The sequence below is a fragment of the Rhincodon typus genome, chromosome 37 (genome assembly GCF_021869965.1).
Source record: "Rhincodon typus isolate 14 chromosome 37, sRhiTyp1.1, whole genome shotgun sequence".
Classification (NCBI taxonomy): Eukaryota; Metazoa; Chordata; class Chondrichthyes; order Orectolobiformes; family Rhincodontidae; genus Rhincodon; species Rhincodon typus.
Genome location: NC_063368.1, coordinates 15,710,978 through 15,724,818, shown reverse-complemented (window position 1 = coordinate 15,724,818; position 13,841 = coordinate 15,710,978). Strand labels below are relative to the sequence as shown.

The following is a 13,841-nucleotide window of genomic DNA, read 5'->3' as shown; positions in this document are numbered from 1 at the left end:
TGTGTAAAATCAGTTCTGTGAATCCAATGTTCTCACCTTTCATCTTTCTGAGTTTCCATGGTAACTTCTGAGGTCAACAATGCATTCCTACAATCCTTTATTTAAAAGCGTTTATGATATCGACACATTTCTGAAATCTGGAACAATCTCTTTTGTTGTGCAGGTTGTGGTATTTCTGCAGGTCACCCTCATTTCTGACTGTTATTTCTGAGCAGGAGCTATTGAGAAATCAACAATCCCTAACAACCCAACCCTGCTTTGTTAATTTTGTTTTGAGTTGCATTTATCTTCACAGGTTCCAAAGGTACCGTATCCCTATGTCTGCCTGAGTATGTAACACAAATGTCTACAAGCTGCTGCAACAACAATCCCTCTTTGTATTGAGGCAGTCAGCAGTAAAGACTTGCCACTGATCTCTATCTGTAATCTGTCAGAAAAAATTCACATTTCTGGCACACATTCACATTCTGCTGCATTTTTACAAGAATGCCCAATTACTTTCATTAATTCATAGTATGTGCGCATCGACAACTGGGCCCAGCATTTGTTGCCCAACCCAAGTTGCCCCTGAGAAAGTGATGGTGAGCTGCCTTCTTGAACCGCTGCGGTCTATTTGCTCTAGGTATACTCACAGTGACATGAGGGAGAGAATTCCCAGGATTTTGACTCAGCAACATTGAAGGAATGGTGATATATTTCCAAGTCAGGATGGTGGGGACTTAGGGGAACCGTGTAGGTGATGGTGTTCCCATGTATTTGCTGCCATTGTTCTTCGAGATGGTAGTAGTCATGGTATTGGAAGTTGTTGCCTGAAGAGCCTTGATGAATTTCTTCAGCGCATCTAATAGACCGTACACACTGCTAAAACTGAGCGTCTGTGATGGAAGGAATGAATATTTGTGGAATATTCATGAGTGACAGGTAGGGAAGGAATTGTACCCATACCATGATTGTGATTCTCCATTACAAAACATCCTTTATCCTCCCTTCCTGAATTTGCTACAACATTATACAATTATACAGTCAGCTGCAACTCTTATCCGACTGAATAAACCAGGACTCTACTGTTACACAGTAACTTATTAGTTACTGAATAAATGGCAATTCCATTTATAAGACCATAAATCATAGGAGCAGTAGTAGGCCAACAAGCCCATTGAGTCTGCTCCACCATTCAGTGAGGTCATGGCTGATCTGATAATCTCCTCATTTCCACTTTCTTGCCTTTTCCCTGTAACCCTTAATTCCCCTCTAATTATAAACCTGTCTACCTCAGCCTTGAATATACTTAATGAACCAGCCTAGACAGCCCTCTGTAGTAAAAGAATTCCACAGATTCATTACCTTCTAGGAGAAGAAATTTTTCCTCATCTCAGTCTTAAATGTGTAACCCTTATTCTGAGATGGTGCCCTCTGGTCCTGGACTCTCCTACAAGGGGAAATAACCTTTCTACATAGAGTCATAGAGATGTACAGCAAGGAAATAGACCCTTTGGTGCATGCCAATTAATCTAGTCCCATTTGCCAGCATTTGGCCCAAATCCCTCTAGACCGTTCCTATTCATATACTCATCTGGATGCCTTATAAATGTTGTAATTGTACCAGCCTCCACCACTTCCTCTGGCAGCTCGTTCCATGATGCAACACCCTTTGCATGAAAACATTGCCCCTCAGGTCCCTTTTAAATCTTTCCCCTCTGGCCTTAAACCTACACCCTCTAGTTTTGGGCTCCCCTACCCTGGGAAACAGACTTTGACTATTCACCCTATCCATGCCACTCATGGTTTTATAAACCTCTATAAGGTCACCCCTCAGCCTCTTATGCTCCAAGGAAAAAAGCCCCAGCCTATTCAGCCTCTCCCTATAGCTCGAACTATTTAACCCCGGCAACACCCTTTAAATCTTTTCTGAACCCTTTCAAGTTTCACAACATCTTTCCTACAGCAGGGAGACCAGAACTGAATGCAGTATTTCAAAAGTGGCCTAACCAATGTCCTGGACAGCTGCAACATGACCTCCCAACTTCTATATTTAGTGAAGTCCTCTAAAAATCTTGTATATTTCAACAGTGTTGCCTCATTCTTCCAAACTCCAATGAATACAGGCCCAACCTACTGAACCTGTCCTCATAACATAGCCCCTCTACACCTGGTATTAGTCTAGCGAACCTGTCAACTGCCTCCAATGCAGTATATCAAATGCACAGTGGATAGCCTTTACCCACCTGAGCAAACAGGAATTCTGCACACTTCCACACTTACTACCTCACTTAATGCAGTGATCATGTGTGATGAGTAACTTTCAGGTGAGCAGTAACTCTATTCAGTTACATTATGAGTTATTCCTACCTCGCAGAGCAAATACACTTGGACAGCACATATTATTTTCAAGAGACTGTTTTAATCCCAGACCCATTTGTATTGTTATTTCATTACCTGACATATAACTGAATAAACAGTGACTGTCTAGAATCTCAATATATATCCTAATAGTTAAAGGAGGAACAATACTTAGAATGTTGATACATGAATGAATCTGAAAGTTCAGTTCACTTTGGGCACAGATTAACATCATCTGTGATCCGGGGAGGGCTTTGGAGTAGAATCTGTTCCCTCCTCTGTGGCCAGATTCTGGAGTTCCAAATGTTGTGTTGGATGCTTCTGCACCCATCCTTATCCCTGTTGAGGCATTATATTTTGGGGGCAAGACTGGAAGTCAGGCATGTTGATTGCCCTCAAGAAAGCAGCCCATCGTAACAGGGTCTTTTCACATTTGGGACATTTTGATGGAGATAGTCTCCACGATGGACCCAGTAATGTACCACACTGATACTTCCATTGCCTATTGTGCCACGGTGATACAGATAGCCCCATTTCAGATTTCAATGGGCAGGAACTTCTTCCCTTTGAGTATCTGGCTGACCAGCATTCCTGGCTAGCATTCCTGGCTGGGACCGCCTGGTCAAGTATTGTTGAGGTTCACCTTTGCCAAAATGCCCGTAACCATTATCACATTTTCTTGCCGTTCATCTTCCAGAAAGTCCAGGTGGTCATTACCGTGCTGGATTATGACAAGCTGGGAAAGAATGAAGCTATTGGCAAGTGTTTTGTGGGATGCAATGCCACCGGTGCTGAACTTCGACACTGGTCCGACATGCTGTCCAACCCGCGAAGGCCTATCGCTCAATGGCACACCCTCCAGCCTGAAGAAGAAGTTGACATTGCCCTGGGAATCAAGACGTCGTGATATCGTGCTGAGGCCATTAGGAGTTGTAGTAGTTGACTAAGCTTTGAACAGCCGTTTGTTTTTCTTTGTGGCTATTTGTAAAATATATAACAAACAAGTTGTTGATGAGCCTACACATGTACTTGTTTCAGGATGTCACAGTATGCTCAGAATAACCTTGAATAAGTCCAGGTGTTTCTCTATTTTCCAGGCAGTCTGTGCTCAATGATAATATTCAAGGGACTGTTTTTATCCCAGACCTGATTGTATTGTTATTCCTATTATCTGATTGTGTAGCATCATGCCTGTGTTGTCAGGAGGAAGTTGAAAAGGAAGAGAACAGGGCCTTGGGCTGAAGAGGGTGGGAGGGAGAAGAAATGACAGCAGAAAAATAAATTGAAAGTGAAATAGAAGAAAAAATGAAAACAAACTGAAAAGAAGCACAGAAAATGGGAATGAAGGAAGAAAGAGATAAAGGGGACGGTTTGTACACTGTCCTCCAAAAAATGTGATCAGGGGCTTCAGTGAACAGGCAGAATTCTATTTTGTGAACAGAAGTATGATCTGTTGAATAAAACTTAAGTTATTGTTCCTCATGTTTCTGTAATTGCTGGTGGTGTTTGGAACACTGTTCCTTCATGGTATTAATATGTTTACATGTTTAGCACGTGAACAGACCAAACATCTCCCTGTTGCAACATCACACAACTCTGAGCCAACACCAATATCAACTTGTATTTGTAAAGGGTGTTTTATATTTAAAACATTGCACAGCACTTCACAGGGCCACTGTCACACAAAACATGACACCAAACCACACAAGATGACCAAATGTTTGGACAAAGACATAAATTTTATGGAGTGGACTTAAATCATAGAATCCCTACAGTGCAGAAGCAGGCCATTTGGCCCATCAAGTCCATACTGACATCCAAACAACATCCTACCCAGACTCACTCCCCCCTACCCTATCCCTGTAACCCTGCAATTCTAATTGGCTAATACACCTAACCTGCATATCTTTGGACTGTGGGAGGAAACCAGAGCAGCCAGATGAAACCCGAAGGAGGGAAGCAAGGTAGATTGCTGGAAAGGGTTAGCGAAGGACTTTCAGAGCCTAGAGTCTGGGTAGCTGAAGGTATGGCTAAAACTTTTAAAAATCAGCGATGCTCAGAGGGCCAGTGTTGGCCGAAACCAGATATTTGGAGTGTTGTATGAGATCGAACCTCACCTGATGCATGGTGACCCTCAGGTTAAACCAGCACTAGCCAGCTGTCTAATAGGAGAGCAGTCTAATGGTTCTCTGGGGCTATGGTGACTTCACCTTTAGAGGAGAAGGGATTAAAGATAAAATTGCCATAGTCCTTCTGGACCATCGGACTGCTCTGTCATTGGAGAGAGAAACAACTGGTGGTGGTTTAACCTGAGGGTCACCATGCCTCAGATGAGGGGAGAGGTAGAGAAGTCCTTCATGGTAACCTCAACTGATGTGAGAATTGAACCCAGACTGTTGGCATCACTCTGCATTGCAAGACTGTGATCTAGCGAATCGAAGCTAACCACCCCACACCCTGAGACAAAAATTACAAAGATAAGAGATTACAGAGATTGAGACACCTCTACAAGGATAATTTTGCCTAGGATTGAGATGCAACAAAGAACCATTTCCTTTCTTCTTTTCCATAAGAGTTCAAGAGTTCTTTAAATGGAATGTCAAGAGGGTAATTTGAAATCTCTTCTGATTAATTCAGGAGCACATGTTGAGAATACTGCTGGCTGAACAAGAGCTTCAACAGAATGACTGCAAAAGTTTAAAGTCAGATGTATGTTCAGGCTGCATGATTGATAATTGCACCAAATGGTTCTGTAGCCCATTAAATGATCAGTAAAGGGCTTTAGTGTCTATTAAATGATCAGTAAATTGGAATTACAGATAAAAAACCTGCTGCCATTGCAGATGTGTCTCTGAAGCCTGTGAATGCTATGGAAACGCTATGTGGGTCTGCAGCACAGAGAAATAAACTAAATTTATAGAATCATACAGAAGGCCCATCTGGGCCATTCATAATTCTGAGCCAACACATTGATGGAGCTATCCGTTTAGTAAAGCCTTCTTCCCTAATCTCTGCCCTTAGCCCTGTGATCGTTTCCTGTTTGAGCACCCATTCAATTCACTTTCAGGAGTCAATATTTCATCTGCCTTCACCACCCCTTACGGCAGTCCTTTCCAAATCACGTTATGCAATGTAAAGATAAAATTCTCATCTCACCTCTGGCTCTTTTGCAACTTCCTTTAAATTTTTCTCCAATTGTTTTCTTTTGGACAACCAGTATTTCATTTTGAAACAAAAACAGAATGCTGGAGAAACTCAGCGGGTCTGGTAGCGTCTGTAGAGAGAGAAAGAGAGTTAACATTTCAAATCTTGACTTAATTGCTCAGACCTGTGAGTATAGGAGTTGGGGTGTTATGTTGAGGTTGTGCAGGATGTTGGTCAGACCCCTTCTGGAGTACTGTGTCCAATTCTGGCCTTCCTATTGTAGGAAGGATATTATTAAGCTGGAGAGGGTTCAGAAAAGATTTACCAGAATGTTGCCGGGAATGGAAAGTTTGAGAGATAAGAAAAGTCTATATAGACTGGGACTTTTTCACTGGAGCATAGAAGGTTGAGGGACAACCTTACAGAGGTTTATAAAATCATGAGGGGTAAAGATAGGGTGAATGGCAAGTGTCTTTACCCTAGGGTGGGGGATTTCAACACTGGGGGCATATTTTTAAGGTGAAAGCAGAAAGATTTAAAAAAGACATGAGGGGCAATTTTTTTACACAGAGAGTGGTTCGTGGGTGGAATGAACTTCCAGAGGAAGTGGCGGATGCGGGTACACTTACAGCATTTAAAAGACGTTTAGATAAATACATGAATAAGAAATGTTTGGACAGATACGGACCAAGCGCAGGCAGGTGGAACTAGTTTAGTTTGAGATTATGGTCAGCATGGACTGCTTGAACCAAACGGTATGTTTCTGTGCTATATGACTCTATGAGTCCAGTGACCCTTCTTCAGAACTGAAAATAGCTGGGGAAGGGTCATATTTATGCTAACGACAGAGTGGGAGGACATAGTGAATACAGTATGTGGAGACGGTGCCCAGAGAGAGAAAACAAAAGGGATAGGCAAGTGAAGAGCTTGCTGATGATTAGTGAAGAGAGTGATGGATGCTATGCAGTGTGCTAACGAGAAATGTAAATAATTGAAAATGGGCCAATGGTGCTGGGAGCAACTCATGCAAAACAGGACCTAGGAGTGCTGGGTGGAGAAGGTAACAAACATAGGGCAAAGTTAAACACAATGTTGAGTTCTGGAGGCTCTAGGGTAACAAGGTGGAAGATGAGGGTGTTATTCCTCCAGCAGCTTTTTTACATTTCGATCCCACTTTGTGCAAAGATGTCCTGCAAATTTGGATGTGATAACCTGCAGTGTAAGAGGAAAAAGAAGAAAGGTTTGGAGGGGTATGAGCCAGGAGCAGGCAGGTGGGACTGGTTTAGTTTGGGGTTATGTTCGGCATGGACTGTTGGACTGAAGGGTCTGTTTCCGATTGTATGATCGATGACTTTATGACTCTAAGGATCATGGTTGATGTTATATGGTGCTGCTTTTGCCTGATAATCTTTGGATAATTTTCTCCATTATTAGGTATCATGGAACAAATGCATTAAGCACTGGAAGTGTAGCCTTGTAATTACTTGAGGAGATCAGAGGGCCATCACTCAATCCATTCTTATGCATTTCTTTTGGCGATATAAATTTATTCATTTTAACAGGCCTACCTGCGGTTTAATACAGCAGACAAAAGAATAACATACAAGCACATTAATCAGCCATCCATTGATCTCACTAACAGCAAGCTCAAGATTTGTACCTCTTGATACCAGGCATTTCCAAACACCCCAAGGTGTACCTCTCTAGGCCACATATTATGTCAGGTGGTTCTGGGGACACTATTTCTATAGGCAGAACAGTGTGTTCGAAAGCAGAAGACTGTGATTAATTTGCCAGCTGCATATCTACCACTCCCTACATTTCTGCAACTCAATAACGTCTAGAAAAATTGCAATTTTTTAATTTAGAAATTTTAGTGTGGTTTCCTGTTGTCACAAGATAATGAGCTAAGCTAAAGAACATGGTAGCTAATAGGGGACCTCATTATAGTGCATAAAATATTAAATGGTGCAGATGAGGCGTACCCAGGATATTACTTCAAAGTAGGGCAAACTGATAGGACACACATAGAAAAGTAAAACCAATTATAGGAAGAACTTTTGACAAAAGATGATAAATGTTTGGGTTAATGCGTCAGGCACGTGTTGCAGAGATTAAAGTGGATGTTCCGGTTGGAGAGTAAAGATGCTCCAAATTTCAATGAGTTCAATCACCCTTATTCCATCCTAATGTCTTATTTAAGATAAGCATTTGCCAAACAATTTTGTAAACATGTTTTTTTAAAATTGTGTTAGGGTGCCCCTTTGAGGAGAAAGTCAATTATTACAAGTACTGAATTTTTCTGTTCTGATTCTAAACATGCATTAAGTCTTCATTTCCTTGATGGAATAATTATTTATGCACTGATAAATGTTTTTATTTAACTCTTCATTTCTCTTCTGTGGACTTACCCTGCATCATGCAGGTGAAAAGGTAGGCTGTAAGTCTGATTTCAACCTTAAAGACAGTCATTCAAAAAAGGGCAGTTTGCTTTCTGATTCTGCCTAACACTCCTCTTGACAATCACACATCCAACACTAGTCACCAATTAGTCATTATGTTGCTGGAGGGAGAAGGAGGAATTGCTTGAGTTATTCGCAGAGTAGAAGTAAGGGGGTGCATCAACAATCTGTATTAAGGTAGCACCTTAAAGTTTGGTTAGTTCAATTGGCTGGAAGGCTAGTTTGCGATGCCAACAGTGAGAGAAAATTCCCACACTGCCTGAGGTTACCATGAAGGTCCTGCCTTCTCAACCTCACCCCTTGCCTAAGGCTTGGTGACCTGGCAAGATGGCACGGTGGCAGCTCAGTGGTTAGCACTGCTGCCTGATGGCACTAGGAATTTGGATTTAATTCTAGTTTTGGGTGACTGTGAGGAGCTTGCATGTTCTCTCCATATCCATGTGAGTTTCCTCCGAGTGCTCTGGTTTCTGCCACCGTCCAAAGATGTGCAGATTAGGTAAAGTAGCTGCTCTAAATTGCCTGTAGTGTCTAGGGATGTGCAGGCTAGGTGGATTAGCCATGGGAAATGTGAGGTTACGGGGATAGGGTGGGATGCTGTTCAGAAGGTCAATGCTGACTTGATGGGCCACATGGCCCCTTTCTGTACTGTAAGGATTTTATATTTACTTCTATTTTGTGTAATTACAGGTAACAAAATGGTTTACATGATCACTCTTTTTGATGTTTGACGTGAATCCTATTTCCCAAGTGACAAAAGAATGATACCAGAACTACAAAGTTGTCCAATTAAAAAAGACTGAATCGACAGAGGCCATTTTCTCTAGAGCGTTGAAGACAGAGAGGTGGCCATGATATGGGTCTTTAAAATGTTGAAGGGTTTGATTAGATTGATATAGCGCAAATGTACATTACTGAGAAAAGAGATGACAATTTGTCTTCTTGTGCAATATATTACTGAGTAACTAGAGAAGATGTATCCAATTGCAGGACCAGAGTTAGATCTCAGAAATACAAGATAACCATTCATAAACCCAATCAGGGAAAACCTATTTACCCAGATGTGTACATCATTACCAGATAGAATGGTTGGGGCAGATTTTATTGATGTATTTAACGGGACAAAGAATGGAAGAAAAAGACTTGTATTTATAAAACATCTTTATGAATTCCTAAAAACCAAAGAACCAATGACGTACTTCAAAGTATAGTCACTGTTATGATGTAGAAATAGAATGGATCCAGCACAGGAATCCTTTTAGCACATCGGAACGGGCCAGCTCTCTGCAGGAAGAATTTAGACAGTTCCAAACCCATACCCTTTCTCTGTAACCCAGCTATTTGTTTTTCCTTGGGGTGCTCACCCAATTCATTTTGAAAGCCATGATTGTGTCCCAGTTTACAGGCAATGTACCAGGTAAAAGTGGTGGCATTGTTGTCAAGTCTCTAGATTAGCAATATAGAGTCCCAGGCACCAGTTCCAATCCCACCTGAGTAGGTGATGACAGTTGCAATCAATTAATGACATTTGAACTTGAGAGGTACTGATGACCATGAAACAATTGTCATAAAAACTCATGGAGTTTGAGAATGCCCTCTGTGGAAGGAATCCAGCCTACGTACCACTCTAAACCCACAACAATGCGCTGGACTCTTAAGTGCCCTCTGGAATGTTCTAGCAAGCCTTTACAGAAAAATCAAAGAGGAATAAAGCAAGATGGACAATCTGACATTGATCTAAGCAACAGAAATGGCAGTGGCACACCCAGTCCTGTCAATCCTGTAAAACCTCCTTATTGCAGAGGTACCAGTGTTGGACTGGGGTGGAATCATAAAGTCATACAGCACGGAAACAGACCATTCAGTCCAACTTATCTGTGCCAACGAGACATCCCAATCTGACCTGGTCCCATTTGCCAGCGTCAAACCATTCCTATTCATACACCCATCCAGATGCCTTTTAAATGTTGTAATTGTACCAGCCTCCAACACTTCCTCTGGCAGCTCATTCCATACACGCACCACCCTCTGCATGAAAAAGTTACCCCCACAGGTCCTTTTTTCTTCTCATTTTAATCTAATGTCCTCTAGGTTTGGAATCCCACCCTAGACCTTGGCTATTCACCCTATCCATGCCCCTAATGATTTTATAAACCTCTATAAGGTCACCTCTCATTCTCTGAAGCTCCAGGGTAAAAGACCCAGCCTATTCAGTCTCTCCCTATAGCTCAACCCTCCAGTCCCAGCAACATCCTTGTGAATCTTTTCTGCGCCATCTCAAGTTTGACAACATTCTTCTTAAAGAAGGGTGACCAGAATTGTACACAGTATTCAAAAAGTGGGTTCACCAAAATTCACATGATGTCCCAACTCCAATATTCAATGTTATTATCAATGAAAGCAACTGTGTTAAATGTCTTCTATATCACCCTGTGCAACTGTGACTCCATTTTCAAGGAACTATGCACCTGTACCCTGGGTCTCCTTGTTCGGCAATACTCCCATCTGGAGGTTTGGAGCTAAAACTGTCCCATGATGTAGTCCAGCAACAGCCTGACATTGTCAAAAATCAGGAAATGGTTCCTTGCAATGTGCCAGCCCTGGGTGTGTCTTGTCCCACTGGCAGGACTAAGTCTCTGCAGGTGGTGACACAGTAATGTCCAACTGGATGGAGATGCTCTGGGAGTCCTTAACATGGCATCAGGTTAAACATGGACAACGAAACCTCCTGCTGATTACCACCCCACATCCCCCTCAGCTGATGAAACCTCCCATGTTGAACATCATTTGGAAGGAGCACTGAGGTAGGAAGGACACGGAATATAATCTGGTTGGGGGGCTTCAATGTCTATCATCAACAATAGTTTGCTAGCACCTTGACATCTAAGCAGCGTTTGATCTAATGTGGTATCAAGGAGCCCTAGCAGAAAATTGAGTCAACCATTTTCAGCTGCTCCATCAATGACCTTCCCTCTTTCATGACATCAGAACTGGTGATGTTTGCTGCTGATTCTAAAATGTTTAGAATCATTCTCAAATCCTCAGATACTGAAGCAGACTGTTGTTAATCTGCAGCAAGACCTGAACAACATTCAGACTTGGGTTGATAGGCGGTAAGTAACATTCATGACTGGCAATGACCAACTCCAGCAAGAGAGGTCCTAACCATCATCCCTTGATGTCCAATGGCATTACCAATGCTGAATGCTAATATTCAAGCAACACGATACCACCTAAACAAAGCATCCCGCTTGATTGGCAACCCATGCACCATCTTCAATATTCACTCATTTCATCACTGATGCACAGTGGAGCAGTGGCTACTATCAAGAAGATGCACTGCAGCAACAAGACTCCTTAGAAAGCACCCTCCAAACCAGTGACCTCTTCCATATAGAAGGCAAGGGTAGCAGACACATAGGAACACCACCAATTGTTAATTCTCCTCCAAGCCACACAACATTCTGACTTGGGACTATATTGACGTTCCTTCACAGTCAGTGGGTCAAAATCCCGGAACGACCTCCCTACACTACATGGACTGCAGTGGTGCTAGAAGGTGGCTCAACACCACCTTCTCAAGGGCAATTAGGGACAGGCAACAAATACTGGCCTTGCTAGTGACACCCACTCGGATGAATTCATTTTTTCTAAATCCTACACTTTCCACTTCCTGGAGCAGTGACTGAACTGGACCATGTTTCAGAATTCCAGCATCTGCAGTATTTTGCATTTGTACAGACAACAGCAAGGATCTGGAAGAAACAAAAGCAGAAATTGATGGAGAAACTCATAAGATCTGCCAGCATCTGTGAAGAGAAATGCCATTAATATTTCAAATCCAGTGACCATCATCATAGATTCATAGAACCCCAGCGTAGAAACAGGCCACTCGGCCCAACAAGTTCACACTGATCCTCTGAACAGCATCACACACAGACCCATCCCCCTAAACCTACATTTCCTGTGGCGAATGCACGTAACCACACATCCCTCAACACTATGGGGCAATTCAGCATGGCCAATCCCCAAACTTGCATATCTTTGAACTGTGAGGGGAAACTGGAGCACTTGGCAGACACCCACATAGACTTGGGGAGAATGTGCAAACTCCACACGGACAGTTGACCAAGGCTGGAATCAAACGTGGGTCCCTGGTGCTGTGAGGTAGCAGTGCTGACCACTGAGCCACCGTACCGCCCATTCTGTGTTGACACTTCCTCAAAACGAAGAGTAAGTCATATCAGACTTGAAACGTTAACTCTGCTTCTCTCTCCAGAGATGCTATCAGGCCTGGTGTGTTCCTCCAGCAATTTCCGTTTTTTTGCTGTTTCAGATCTCCAGCGTCCACAGTTATGTGTTTTATTCATAAGACTGCCTCTGTGTTACTCTTGGATCTCCCTCTTTCTTTGCCTCATGCCCAAGACATTATTCGTATTGATCTCCTTAAAGAAGGGAAGGTTGAGTGGACATTTCATCAAGTGATACAGATTTTTAACAGCACAGAAAAAGGCCCTTTGGCCCATCTTGTCCACACTATTAAACCAAGCATCTATTATAATTCTATTTTGCAGCACTTGATCTTGAGAGAAAAGAGCATAAAAATAAGAAACATAAGAAACCTCATGGCATTTCTTCAAGAGCCATGAGATGACTCACCAAAGAATTACCAGTCTCTGACCTGTTCTGTAGCCAGGAATTGGAAAGTGCAGGATTTTTTTTAAAAAGATCACTCACCCAATATGGATATCACCGGCAAGGCCAGTGTTTATTGCCCATCCCTAATTGTGCTTGTGAAGGTGGTGAACCATTTTCTGGAATCACTATAGTCTTTGTGGTGTAGGGAGGGAATTCCAGGTTTTTGACCCACTGACAGTGAAGGAACAGCAATATAGCCCCAGATAAGGATGATTTGTGGTTTGGAGGGGAATCTTCTCATCACCAATGCTGCCCAGAGTTTCTCCAGCAATTTCTGTTTTTATTTCAGAATTTTAGCATCTGCATTATTTTGCAATTCTATACACACCAGGAAGGGCTTGGAAGAAACAAAAACAGAAATTGATGGAGAAACTCAGCAGGCCTGGTAGCTTTTGTGGAGAGAGTAAAAACAAGAGGTTAATGTTTGCGAGATAGTAGGAACTGCAGATGCTAGAAAATCTGAGACAACAAGGTGCAGAGCTGGATGAACACAGCAGGCCAAGCAGCATCACAGGAGCAGTAAGGCTGAAATCCACATTGATAGCATTGGGCTGCAGGGTTCCCAAGCGGAATATGAGTTACTGTTCCTGCAACCTTCGGGTGGCATCGTTGTGGCACTGCAGGAGGCCCAGGATGGACATGTCGTCTGCGGAATGGGAGGGGGAGTTGAAATGGTTCGCGACTGGGAGGTGCAGTTGTTTATTGCGAACCAAGCGTAGGTGTTCTGCAAAGCGGTCCCTAAGCCTCCGCTTGGTTTCCCCGATGTAGAGGAAGCCACACCGGGTACAGCGGATGCAGTATACCACATTGGCAGATGTGCAGGTGAACATCTGCTTGATGTGGAAAGTCTTCTTGGGGCCTGGGATGGGGGTGAGGGAGGAGGTATGGGGGCAGGTGCAGCACTTCCTGCGGTTGCAGGGAAAAGTGCCGGGTGTGGTGGAGCTGGAGGGGAGTGTGGAGCGGACAAGGGAGTCACGGAGAGAGTTGTCCCTCCGGAAAGCAGATAAGGGTGGGGAGGGAAAGATGTCTTTGGTGGTGGGGTCGGATTGCAGATGGCGGAAGTGTCGGAGGATGATGCGTGCGAACCATTTCAACTCCCCCTCCCATTCCTCAGACGACATGTCCATCCTGGGCCTCCTGCAGTGCCACAACGATGCCACCCGAAGGTTGCAGGAACAGCAACTCATATTCCGCTTGGGA

The 13,841-nt window shown here is 43.2% G+C and overlaps 2 protein-coding genes across 2 annotated transcripts in view; both read left to right on the top strand.

Annotated features, from left to right (window-relative positions):
- The window catches only part of LOC109913113 (synaptotagmin-1-like), a 137,964-nt gene extending 134,142 nt beyond the window's left edge, over positions 1-3,822 (top strand). Inside the window, exon 9 of the mRNA XM_048617657.1 lies at positions 3,038-3,822. Within this exon, the coding sequence (XP_048473614.1) occupies positions 3,038-3,247 (210 nt within the window). The 3' untranslated portion in view covers positions 3,248-3,822. The remainder of the gene's footprint in view (positions 1-3,037) is intronic.
- A 2,667-nt stretch (positions 3,823-6,489) lies between these two features.
- LOC109913114 (dynein axonemal assembly factor 3) overlaps positions 6,490-13,841 on the top strand; it is a 22,220-nt gene continuing 14,868 nt past the window's right edge. The window contains exon 1 of the mRNA XM_048617371.1: positions 6,490-6,544. Coding sequence (XP_048473328.1) covers positions 6,490-6,544 — 55 coding nt within the window. The remainder of the gene's footprint in view (positions 6,545-13,841) is intronic.